Here is a 12,394-nt window from a genome sequence, read left to right as displayed (position 1 = left end):
AAATCCTAGTTTTCTGTCACTTTTTTTTTCAAACCAATAATATAGATCAGAAAATATGACTGATGTGCTGAAGGAAACTCCAAGCTAGGGGTTATTATCCTACATCAGCTAATCTGAGGTCTGACTAATTTATTTGATGTGCTTATTATTTGTTTATATTAGGAATAAACTTTCTTAGCTGGTGAATTGTTGTTAGTTAGAGTGCAGTTAGTCATCATGGTCGGCTTGAACGTCAGATATGAGGAGCAGATTGTTAGAGTAGATATGACATAAAAAGGGACAAATCACATACACACACACACACACACACACACACACAGACACACACACACACACACACACACACACACACACACACACACACACACACACACACACACACACACACACACACACACACACACACACACACACACACACACACACACACACACAGAACAGTGTTCCTGCTAACATCAGAACAGCGTTCAGGAACCTGGGTAATGAATCATTCAGAATCTTGTACACCACATGTGTAAGACCAATCCTGGAGTATGCGGCCCCAGCATGGAGCCTGTACCTTGTCAAGCACAAGACGAAGCTGGAAAAAGTTCAAAGGTATGCCACTATACTAGTCCCGGAACTAAGAGGCATGAGTTACGAGGAAAGGCTGCGGGAAATGCACCTTACGACACTGGAAGACAGAAGAGTAAGGGGAGACATGATCACAACCTACAAAATCCTCAGGGGAATCGACCGGGTAAACAAGGATAAACTATTCAACACTGGTGGTACGCGAACAAGGGGACACAGGGGAAACTGAGTACCCACATGAGCCACAGGGACGTTAGAAGGAACTTTCAGTGTCAGAGTAGTTAAGGGATGGAATGCATTAGGCAGTGATGTGTTGGAGGCTGACTCCATACACAGTTTTAAATGTAGACATCATAGAGCCCAGTAGGCTCAGGAATCTGTACACCAGTTGATTGACAGTTAAGAGGCGGGACCAAAGAGCCAAAGCTCAACCCCCGCAAGTACAAATAGGTGAGTACAAATAGGTAAGCACACACATACACACACACACACACACACACTCAAACCCACACTCTCTCTCCCTCTCTCTCTCTCTCTCTCTCTCTCTCTCTCTCTCTCTCTCTCTCTCTCTCTCTCTCTCTCTCTCTCTCTCTCTCTCTCTCTCTCTCTCTCTCTCTCTCTCTCTCTCTCTCTCTCTCTCTCTCTCTCTCTCTCTCTCTCTCTTTCTCTTTCTCTCTCTCTCTCTCTCTCTCTCTCTCTCTCTCTCTCTCTCTCTCTCTCTCTCTCTCTCTCTCTCTCTCTCTCTCTCTCTCTCTCTCTCTCTCTCTCTCTCTCTCTCTCTCTCTCTCTCTCTCTCTCTCTCTCTCTCTCTCTCTCTCTCTCTCTCTCTCTCTCTTTCTCTCTCTCTTTCTCTCTCCCCCCCTCCGGTGTCTTCCCCTTTTCTCTCTCTCAATAACAATAATAACACAGGCAGTTGTACTGTATACTTACACGTACTCGCTGTATGACACGCTCGTCTTCCCATCAGGCCACAGGAGAAAGCATCCCCGTCTGACCTCGTTGTTATTGTACCTGCAGGAGACACAAAGTTGGTCGCTACATACACTCATCAGTGAAAAAATAAGTAGTGAAGGCCAAATTGGAGTGATAAGAGCAAATTAAAGTTAGAAAGTAACCAGTTATTGCTGGTTTCTTTACGTAGAATGGTAGATATTGAAGAGCGAAAGGCTGAGATAACACTGGAGGTTAGACGAAGAGATAACACTGGAGGGTAGACGAAGAGATAACACTGGAGGGTAGACGAAGAGATAACACTGGAGGGTAGACGCTGAGATAACACTGGGGGGTAGATGCTGAGATAACACTGAGGGGTAGATGATGAAGTGAGAGCAAGCATGGCATGGCTGAGTCAGCACTGACAATCAGTTCTTGTGTCTTTGTCGGTGGGGGACATGGCGCTCAATTTCAGGGTTGCGGCAACTCGGAACTCATAAAATATGTATTACTAACTGTGCCCGGCCACGCGTTGCTGTGACTCAGCAACCTTCCCCTGTCTCCCAGTCCTCCCCACCGTTCCCCCCCCTCCCCCGTCCCCTCGTCCTCCCAACAATTCCTCACTCCCTCGTCCCTTCCCCCCCCCCCCTTCATCCTTCACTCCAGCATCCCCTCGTCCTTCTAACCATTCCCTACCCCACCATCCCCTCGTCCTCCCCACTATCTCCCACTCACCCGTCCCTTCGTCCTCCCTTCCATTCTCCCCTGCCCGGTCCCCTAGTCCTCCCCACTATCCCCCACTCCCCTATCCCCTTGTCCTCTTAACCATTCTCCACTCCTCTCGTCCTCACTATCCCCAACTCCCTTGTCCCCTCATCCTCTCCCACAATTACCCCTTTCCCTGTCCCCTCGTCCTCCCCACCATCCCCTACACCCGTCCCCTCGTCCTTCCCACCATTCTCCCCACCCTCGTCTGATGATCAAATGATCTGATGTTCCCATCAGAATATTTGGAACATCAAATAATCTGGGGCTAGATTCACGAAGAAGTGATGCAAACACTTATAAACCTGTACATTTTTTTCAGTCTTTGGCGGCTTTGTTTACGTTAATTAATCAGTTAATGAGCTCCGAAACACCAGGAAGCTGTTTATAACAATAACAACAGTTGATTGCCAAGTTTTGATGCTTGTAAACTGTTTAATAAATGTAATCAAAGCCATCAAAGATTGAGGAACGATGTACACGTTCGTAAGTACTTGCGTAACTGCTTCGTGAATCTGGCCCCAGATGTTCCCATCACTGAAATATAAGAAAAACTGTTAAAAAAAACGAAATGCAAAATAATGAAAAATTAAAAAAATAAACTATACTCACGAAATGAACTGTATGGTAAACAACACAGCTCAATTCCAAGGCTATGTCACACAAAATAATTAAATCAAAATTAAATTAAATCGAAATTTATGAAAATTCAATTTATCAATGAAATCGGAAACATTGAAATGGAATTATAACATATTTAATATAGCACGTGTTGGTCTTATGTGCAACAGATGGCGCTGTTTTTCAAAGCACATGCTTTTACCTGTCACAGGGGTAAATGCTGTTTACCGAATGCAACGTTGTGTCAAAATTTCAAAGCAATAAGTGAAGAATTTTCGGGGATTATAGCGTGTGTTGCTCTTACATCCAACAGATGGCGCTGTTTTTTTTTTTTTTAAACATGTTTTTTCCTGTCACAAGTGAGGCATGTATATAGTAGATATATAAAGAGACGCGCCTATTCGAATGCAACGTTGTGTCAAAATTTCAAAGCAATCGGTAAATAGGTTTCGAAGATTTCCCTCTCATGAAAAACACATGAAAAACACAGTTTTTCAGAAAAAAACATGTTCTTTTACCGTCACAGACGTGACATCTACATAGTATGTATATACAAACCCTCGCGGATGCGAATAGAACGTTGTGTGAAAATTTCAAAGCAATCGGTGAAGAACTTACGGAGATTAGCGATTATGAACAAACGAACATTTCCATTTTCATTTATATAGATTAAAACCAAAGAACGTAGTATACCATATAAATTTATCTCGTAGAATAACAATGACGAGATATAGATAGCATGAGATTAAAGAACCTTATCGGACAAAAAGCTTGCTGCTTTCAGTAGAATTATCAGTGGCTGTATGAATCTAGAACAGCAACTTATCGAATTTTCAATAAAATTTAAAAAGATAAAATATAAAAACTAACCGGAATTTTATAAGTACGTATTGAGGACGAGTTTAACTTTTTAGTGACTCTGAAAAAGAAGGTTACTAAATATATATATATATATATATATATATATATATATATATATATATATATATATATATATATATATATATATATATATAGAAGCCTAATAATTCCTCAGGTCCAAACGAAGTTTTGGTCAGGGTTCTCTGGGGTAAAGATGAGGTTAATGAGCCCTTGTCTTGCAAAATTAATAAATCATTAGTGTCCAGCAGAACACTAGATTGTGGAGGGTTACGAATATTGTGATGGCCTATAAGAATAGATAAAGGAAAGACTCAACACTGCTTCTCTAAGACTCGCTCATGTTTGATAAGTTTCGTTTCATTCAATTCCAAAATATTTGAAACAGTTATAAACGGAAAGATTTGCGGCATTTGTACCGTGAAATTACCAAGGCCTGGCATACTGTCTCTCTCGACGTCTTGACCAGAGAGGTAGATAAGTGAATGGTTAATACAACGGATACTGAGAGTTAGCATAAATGGACGGAAATGCATTTCCGTCCAACAAGCCGTATGGTCCGTCCGTATGGTTGCCACAGAGCTCCGTGCTGTGACGTCTGTAATTTAATTTGCCATTCACCTGGAGGCTCGAACCGCCGACCCTTCGGCAGAAGCTCTATCGACTGAGCCTTGAGTCATAATAAGAAAGGATTAAGACTACTCAAAGCTCAGTTGATAAAGCTTCTGTCTCACTCTCGTGGGGTCTGCACTAATGTATTTACTAGTTGACTGTACAACACTCCAGACATCCACCACTGACCAAAGAAAACTGCAAATACTGGAAGCTATACTAAAAAATGAAAAAAAACCCGCCCAAAATATATAGAGTAACGACTTCGATACCTTATTATTCTAATGAACATTATAAAATTTACAGATGATATGTAAACAGAACGGAATATATACGCAAATACTCAAACTAGCAAAAACACGATACGATTTAGAAAGGCTTTCAAATTAGATGAAAGAATGGCCACTGACGATTAATTCTGCTAATTGTAGCGCTGTGAGCTTAGGTTATGGTATTCGAGGTAATGGTTATATGCTTAATAACTTCGTCAATCTGAAACCTGAAAGCGTAAGGTTTGGCAGTTATGTTTATTAGGAATCTTAAGTCAAAAATATATATGAATCAGTTTTCAAAATAATGCAAACAAGATACTGAGATTCATATTGACAAATGTTGATAATATATCACAATGTTATTTTCAGCTTTATCTTGCCTTTGATACACTACATATTTGTAAAGTTTTTGGCACAGTAATATAGAATGAACGTAATTTCCTTCAATTGTGTTCAGTGAAGAAAGACAAAGTTAATTCTAGATATTGGAATACTCCTAAGTTCAGAGGTTATGACACAATCACAAACCGTTGGGTGTTTATGACTGATGTTTACAAATTTATGAAAGTGAACCAGAAGAAGAATAATATATATATTAAATACATAAACACAAAACAGAGCAAACTGATACAAATTGGTAAAGTTTAAATTCAGAAAATTCATTAATAAACACTATTATTTTATTCTTCAATTTACTCCAAAACTAATTACCCTATTTAGAAATCAGTGTTTATTAATGAATTTTCTGAATTTAAACATTTAAATTATTTTTTTTTTGAGGGGGATAAATAGGAGCTGCCTCGCATGGGCCAATGCTGTTTCACATATTCTAATATTCTTACGTATCGGCAGTAAGGGCATTATGAGCTCTCAACGACATGCTCAGGACTGATGCTCATAACAGGTTACAATGAGGAAGTGGGAGACCGGAGTGATGATGGAACTTAAAGATAATGAATTAATGAATTTAGAATTTCTCTTCGTGGTGTGATTTTGTTGTAGAGTCTGATGGTTACAGATCATGTTCACTGTCTCAAAATATATTTTGTTCATTTTGGTGATAAGTTTATCATCCGTGATGTTCCTGCGGCAGTGCTCAGGGTTCCTCGGTGAGACAAAAGTGTTCTGGGGCTTATTGCTTTTCACTTACGTCTTATTACGTCTTATATGAATTATTTGCTGTGATCAACATATATTTACATGTTCGGGAAAGTCATAACATATATTTACATACATATATTCACATTACTGTGTCCGGGAAAGTTTGTTTCTCAACCTCTCCCCCATTCCTTCCTATTCCCACATACCCCCCCCCTCCCCACTCCCCTCCCCCATGTTCTCCATCTTTCGTTCCCCTTCCTTCAATCCCCTTTTACCTCCCCCCTTGCTAGCCATTTCCCCTCTCTCCCCTCTCCCTCTCTTCCAACACAATAAGAGCACGTTTTTGTCTTTATTTATATAAATAAAAATGAAAATGTTCATTTTGTTCAAAATCGCTAACTTCCGAAAGTTCTTCGTCGATTGCTTTTAAGTTTCGACACAACGTTTTATTCGAATATGCGCATGTTTTTAAATACCTACTATATTGATGTCACGTCTGCGACAGATAAAAACACTTTTTTTTTTAACTTTTTTTATGTGAGTTTTCATGTGAAGGAAATTTTCGAAATCTCTTTAGCGATTGCTTTGAAATTTTGACTCAACATTGCATGCAAATACGCGCGTGTTTTTAGATACCTACTATATACATGCCACACCTGTGACTGGTAAAAACATGTTTTTTTAAACAACGCCATCTGTTGTATGTAAAAGCAACATACTCTATATTAAATATTTGATGATTCCATTTCAATGTTTCCGATTGCAATTGTTAAATTGAATTGTCATAGATTTCGATTTATTTTAATTTTGATCTAATAATTTCGTGTGACATTGCATTGGAATTGAGCTGAGTCGTTTACAGATCGTTCATTTCGTGAGTATTGTTTATTTTTTTTATTTTTTCATTGTTTTTCATTTCGTTCTTTTAACTCTTGCTCTTATTTTTTCAGATTTTTTGATGTCCCCATTTTTCTGATGGGAACATCAGATCATCTGGGAGCGCATCAGACAGGGGGGAGTGGGAAGGACCAGGGGACAGGGGAGTGGGGGATGGTGTGGAGGATGAGAGGACAGGGAGGGAATGGTGGGGAGGACGAGGGGGGATAGCGGAGTGAGGGATGGTGGGGAGGACGAGGGGATGAGGAAGTGAGGAATGGTGGGGAGGACGAGGGGGAATGGTGGGGGAGCGCTATGGGACGGGGGAGTGGGGAATGATGAGGGGGATGAGGGGACAGGGGAGTGGGGAATGGTTGGGAGGACGAGGGGACGGAGAGAGGGGGGGAATGATGAGGAGGATGGGGGAGTGGGGAATGGTTGGGAGGTCGAGGGGACGGGGGAGTGAGGAATGGATGGGAGGACGAGGGGAGGGGGTAGGGACAAGTGGTGGGGAGGACAAGGGGGGACTGAGAAGGGTAGCTGTGACTCAGCAACGAGTCACAGTGACTCAGCCCAATGAGCCACAGCAACGCGTGGCCGGGTACAGCTAGTTAATAATGAAATATGAAAAATAAAATAGTTTCAGGTAGGAGTAAGATGGTGAGAGGAGGGAAGTCTTTATTGATGCTACGTCTTTTATGGGGCTTCGGTCTTAGTAGGAACAGCAGAAAATATTTTTAAAATTTCTATCATCGGTGAATAATGTTGTGTCAGGCATAGCCAGCAGTCAGTGCCAAAACTCATTGTGTGGGTTATTATGTCATCAGGGCACACTGTTCCGTCTTGAGTTTTGGCGACCCCAACCAACCTGTGTTTATTTTCCGAGAAAATACACCTTGCAAGGTTGGGTAAGGATAGCACCAAGGTTCTTGCCTCCTACTTTAGACAGACAGACAAACAAACAAAGAGATATCAGCTCGTATAAGTAGATTAGGTGGTAGAAAACTACAGATTTGTATGTACGAGGCTTCGTGCAATACTTTTTAGTGACACCAGAATTTGTAGAGAACTGCCAATTTTTAATTGGCTGATCTAAAATATGATACTGGCATTAAGATTCTGGCATATTAGGACGAGCTATTTGTGGTATGGTCAGTGAGGGCTGTTAGGGAACGAACTCAGATAATGGCAGAGTGAATGATGAAAGTGATGCTGTGTCACCTCATGATGGAGGGAAGAAAGTGGTACACACAAGGCAGACTGCAAGGATGAAGGTTGTACTTTCCTGCAGTTACTTCTGTAATCGTCTGGTTGGATAAGATAATATTTGCCGCGTCTCAAAAACTGATTGAAAAATAAAGCTAAGAGAACCAATATGATCAAGAAGTGCCAGTAAGATGACATATCCTGCTTCATACATCTTCCACGACACGAGTCATGGATGGTGTCTGAAACCTGTGCCACTCTTCGTGAAATATTCATCCGCTGACTTTGAGAGGAGAGGCTCGCATTGCTGTAGCTCGATGAGGGAATGTACCAAGCTTCGTCGGCCCGGGTCCGAGTCACCGCTCGCGGTGACCTTGTGGTCAAGCCACAGAGCTTCAAATACAGACATATCAGCTATTTATTTTACTTACTAGGAAGCTGCTTGTTGACCGTGTTATACCCATAGCTGACCTTTCAGAAGATGTAATCCACAATAATCGCCTAACTCATATTTACTACCAAGTGAACTAAGGAATCAGGTTTAATACAACGTACCATACTTCTCCTGCACGGTAATCGAACCTGTGACCACACTTGACACTGCACTTGATATCAAGAAATTCACTAAATACTAGACACAAATTCCTACCAGGCGTCACCAGGCGTTTAAAGAGACGGCCAGAGACATCAAAACTGCCTAAAACAGTGTTTTTTAATTTGTTTCAGAATATGCAATTCAAACTAACTTTTTAATTTTACTGAGAAATGGGGTCAGTAGAGCTTCAATAAATACTGTACAGTTCAATATAAAAATTAAGAACAGAGGTAGTAGTTACCTTTTTATACTGTTGATGTACACAAGCACTACAATGACACTGTTCATTGTAGTGAACACCCTTATATGCTCCGTGGGCGGGTGTATACTATAATGAGAGTTTACGAAGGACATGACATACTACTGTTACCCAAATAGAGAATAGCGTAGGTCTAATATCATTACTTTTATATGATATGGATTGATGTGTTGTTTCAGGTACTGCACGAGCACTGGCAAGTTTAAGATTCTACTCGAGCACTGTCAAGTTTCAGGTTCTACTCAAGCACTGTCAAGTTTAAGGTTCTACTCGAGAACTGGCAAGTTTCAGGTCCTACTCAAGCACTGGCAAGTTTAAGGTTCTACTCGAGCACTGTCAAGTTTCAGGTTCTACTCAAGCACTGTCAAGTTTCAGGTTCTACTCAAGCACTGGTAAGTTTAAGGTTCTACTCGAGAACTGGCAAGTTTCAGGTTCTACTCAAGCACTGTCAAGTTTCAGGTTCTACTCAAGCACTGGCAAGTTTAAGGTTCTACTCGAGAACTGGCAAGTTTTAGGTTCTACTCAATCACTGGCAAGTTTCAGGTACTGCACGAGCACTGCCAAGTTTCAGGTTCTACTCAAGCACTGTCAAGTTTCAGGTTCTACTCAAGCACTGGCAAGTTTAAGGTTCTACTCGAGAACTGGCAAGTTTCAGGTTCTACTCAATCACTGGCAAGTTTCAGGTACTGCACGAGCACTGGCAAGTTTCCGGTTCTGCTCGACCACTGGCAAGTTTCAGGTTCTGCTCGACCACTGGCAAGTTTCAGGTTCTACTCGAGCACTGGCAAGTTTCAGATTCTACTCGAGCACTGGCAAGTTTCAGGTTCTACTCAAGCACTGGCAAGTTTCAGGTTCTACTCGAGCACTGACAAGTTTCAGGTTCTGCACGAGCACTGCCAAGTTTCAGGTTCTGCACGAGAACTGACAAGTTTCAGGTACTGCACGAGCACTGGCAAGTTTCAGGTACTGTTCGAGCACTGGCAAGTTTCAGGTTCTGAACGAGAACTGACAAGTTTCAGGTACTGTACGAGCACTGGCAAGTTTCAGGTACTGCACGAGCACTGGCAAGTGTTAGGTACTGCTCGAGCACTGGCAAGTTTCAGGTACTGCTCGAGCACTGGCAAGTTTCAGGTACTGCTCGAGCACTGGCAAGTTTCAGGTACTGCTCGAGCACTGGCAAGTTTCAGATACTGCTCGAGCACTGGCAAGTTTCAGGTACTGCTCGAGCACTGGCAAGTTTCAGGTACTGCTTGAGCACTGACAAGTTTCAGGTTCTGCACGAGAACTGACAAGTTTCAGGTTCTACTCCAGCACTGGCAAGTTTCCGGTTCTACTCGAGCACTGGCAAGTTTCAGGTACTGTACGAGCACTGGCAAGTTTCAGGTACTGCACGAGCACTGGCAAGTGTTAGGTACTGCTCGAGCACTGGCAAGTTTCAGGTACTGCTTGAGCACTGGCAAGTTTCAGGTACTGCTCGAGCACTGGCAAGTTTCAGGTACTGCTCGAGCACTGGCAAGTTTCAGGTACTGCTCGAGCACTGGCAAGTTTCAGATACTGCTCGAGCACTGACAAGTTTAAGGTTCTGCACGAGAACTGACAAGTTTCAGGTTCTGCACGAGAACTGACAAGTTTCAGGTTCTGCACGAGAACTGGCAAGTTTCAGGTTCTACTCGAGCACGGGAAAGTTTCAGTTACTGCACGAACACTGACAAAAAACTTGGAAATAAAAACTTTCGTCTTCCTTGTACACCGGCATCACATGTCTGGTGACTGATCAGGTCCTGGAAGACCAATTGCTGTTGGGAGTTCAGACACTGGATAGGTTTCAATAATAATAGAACTGTATATATCAGCTAAAATGTCATAGAGGGGCGTCTTATAAGGAGTATTATAGGTTCAATAAAGACAGTAAAGGAAAATATATCTTTTAGTAAAATAAATCCGATTAACTGTAAAATTATTCTTGATAAAACTAACTTAAATAATTTAGTTAATTCCTATAAGCATAGACCTTGTGGCGTTCAGTCTGGATAATGTTTCCGCGGAGCCCTGCCCACAGCTCCCGGGCACCAGAACAATTGAGCATTCATCTGAAGATTCAGCCCCCCATGACGAGTATATTCATGACGCTGGAGACGATGAGTCACAATAACGTGGCTGAAGATATGATGACTAACCAACACACCAGAAGATGAGGAGACGACCACGTTTCTGTCCCTCCTGGACCATTATCAGGTCACATGTGATGGGAGGGAAAGTGTTGTTGTGTCAGATTCAGCTACTCGGAACAGAAGTTTCAAGTATCACGGGCTATGGTGAGCCCGTAGTAGACTTACCTGGCACAGGGGGTAACTCTGTGTCGGGCCTTGGGGGCCTGATAGCTGAGTGGACAGCGCTTCAGATTCGTGGTCCTGAGGTTCTGGGCTCGATTCCCTGTGGAGGCAAAAACAAATGGACAGTGTTTCTTTCACCCTGATATCGCTGTTCACCTAGCAGTAAATAGGTACCTGGGAGTTAGACAGCTGCTTCGGGCTGCTTCCCGGGGGGGGGGTGGTAACAAAAAGAAGAGCTGGTGGAGAACCGGGCCGCGGGGACGCTAGGCCCTGAAATCATCTCTAGATAACCTCAAGATAACCAGGAGTGGGGCTGTAACTGAGGGAGCGAGGCTGTTGTTGTTGTTTAAGATTCAGCTACTCTGAACAAAGTGTTCCAAGTACCACGGGCTCAGGCGTTAAGGCAAGAATACGGGAGGAGCAGGTAAGAGGAGGTAATTCCTAGAAGGTAAGAACAATGTGATAGTTAAGAACAAGAATAAAGGTACAGATGGGATGGGTGTAATAATGTGGTGACGGAAAAATGGGAACGTAAAAATAAGACAAGAAATAAAAAAATAAAGAGAACAATGAGGGGTAGAATTATGTTAGGTCACGTTTGTTAGAAAGTTTAGAATATTTGAGTATATACTGTGAAAGGTAAGAGTCAACAGCAACAAAGCCAGGACCCAGGTTCATGTTGGGAAGGTTGTGTATCAGAGTCGTGTCGACAAGACGGCGTCTGTGTAGAGACAGGAAACATTATTTTAGAACAAGACCAATCAATAGGATGATTTTGAGTCCCTAACATGACTGAAGAGAACATTGTTTGTGTCTGCCGGACTTGACCCTTCTTTTGTGTTCGTTAAGGCTATAAGGCCTACACACTGCCATTTAGTGAACGGCAAGTTTCTCCAAAGTATAGGAGAGTACAAGATGAACTGGAAATAGGGGAGACAACAGCGCCATTAAAAGCAGGAGGAGCAGTATGAACCAGATTACTATGAAGAGTGTTAGTTTGTCGAAAGACGAGTTTTATGTCATGAGGAGGAAGGGTTATCTTGAGGTTATCTTGAGATGATTTCGGGGATTTTTTAGTGTCCCCGCGGCCCGGTCCTCGACCAGGTCTCCACCTCCAGGAAGCAGCCCGTGACAGCTGACTAACTCCCAGGTACCTATTTTACTGGTAGGTAACAGGGGCATAGGGTGAAAGAAACTCTGTCCATTGTTTCTCGCCGGCGCCTGGGATCGAACCCAGGACCACAGGATCACAAGTCCAGCGTGCTGTCCGCTCGGCCGACCGGCTCCCTATTATTAGTGAGATTTAGGGTATTAGTGAGATTTTTTAGTTCAGATATGAAGAGAAGGTAGAACACAGAACACAGTAGAA

At 42.5% G+C, this 12,394-nt stretch overlaps 1 protein-coding gene across 1 annotated transcript in view; it reads right to left on the bottom strand.

Moving 5' to 3' along the window:
- Positions 1 to 12,394, bottom strand: part of LOC138357325 (uncharacterized) — a 909,843-nt gene that overhangs the window by 270,485 nt on the left and 626,964 nt on the right. The window contains exon 5 of the mRNA XM_069314010.1: positions 1,504 to 1,584. Within this exon, the coding sequence (XP_069170111.1) occupies positions 1,504 to 1,584 (81 nt within the window). The remainder of the gene's footprint in view (positions 1 to 1,503; positions 1,585 to 12,394) is intronic.

The sequence above is a fragment of the Procambarus clarkii genome, chromosome 7, assembly GCF_040958095.1.
Source record: "Procambarus clarkii isolate CNS0578487 chromosome 7, FALCON_Pclarkii_2.0, whole genome shotgun sequence".
Taxonomy (NCBI): Eukaryota; Metazoa; Arthropoda; class Malacostraca; order Decapoda; family Cambaridae; genus Procambarus; species Procambarus clarkii.
This window is presented reverse-complemented; position numbering and strand designations above follow the sequence as displayed.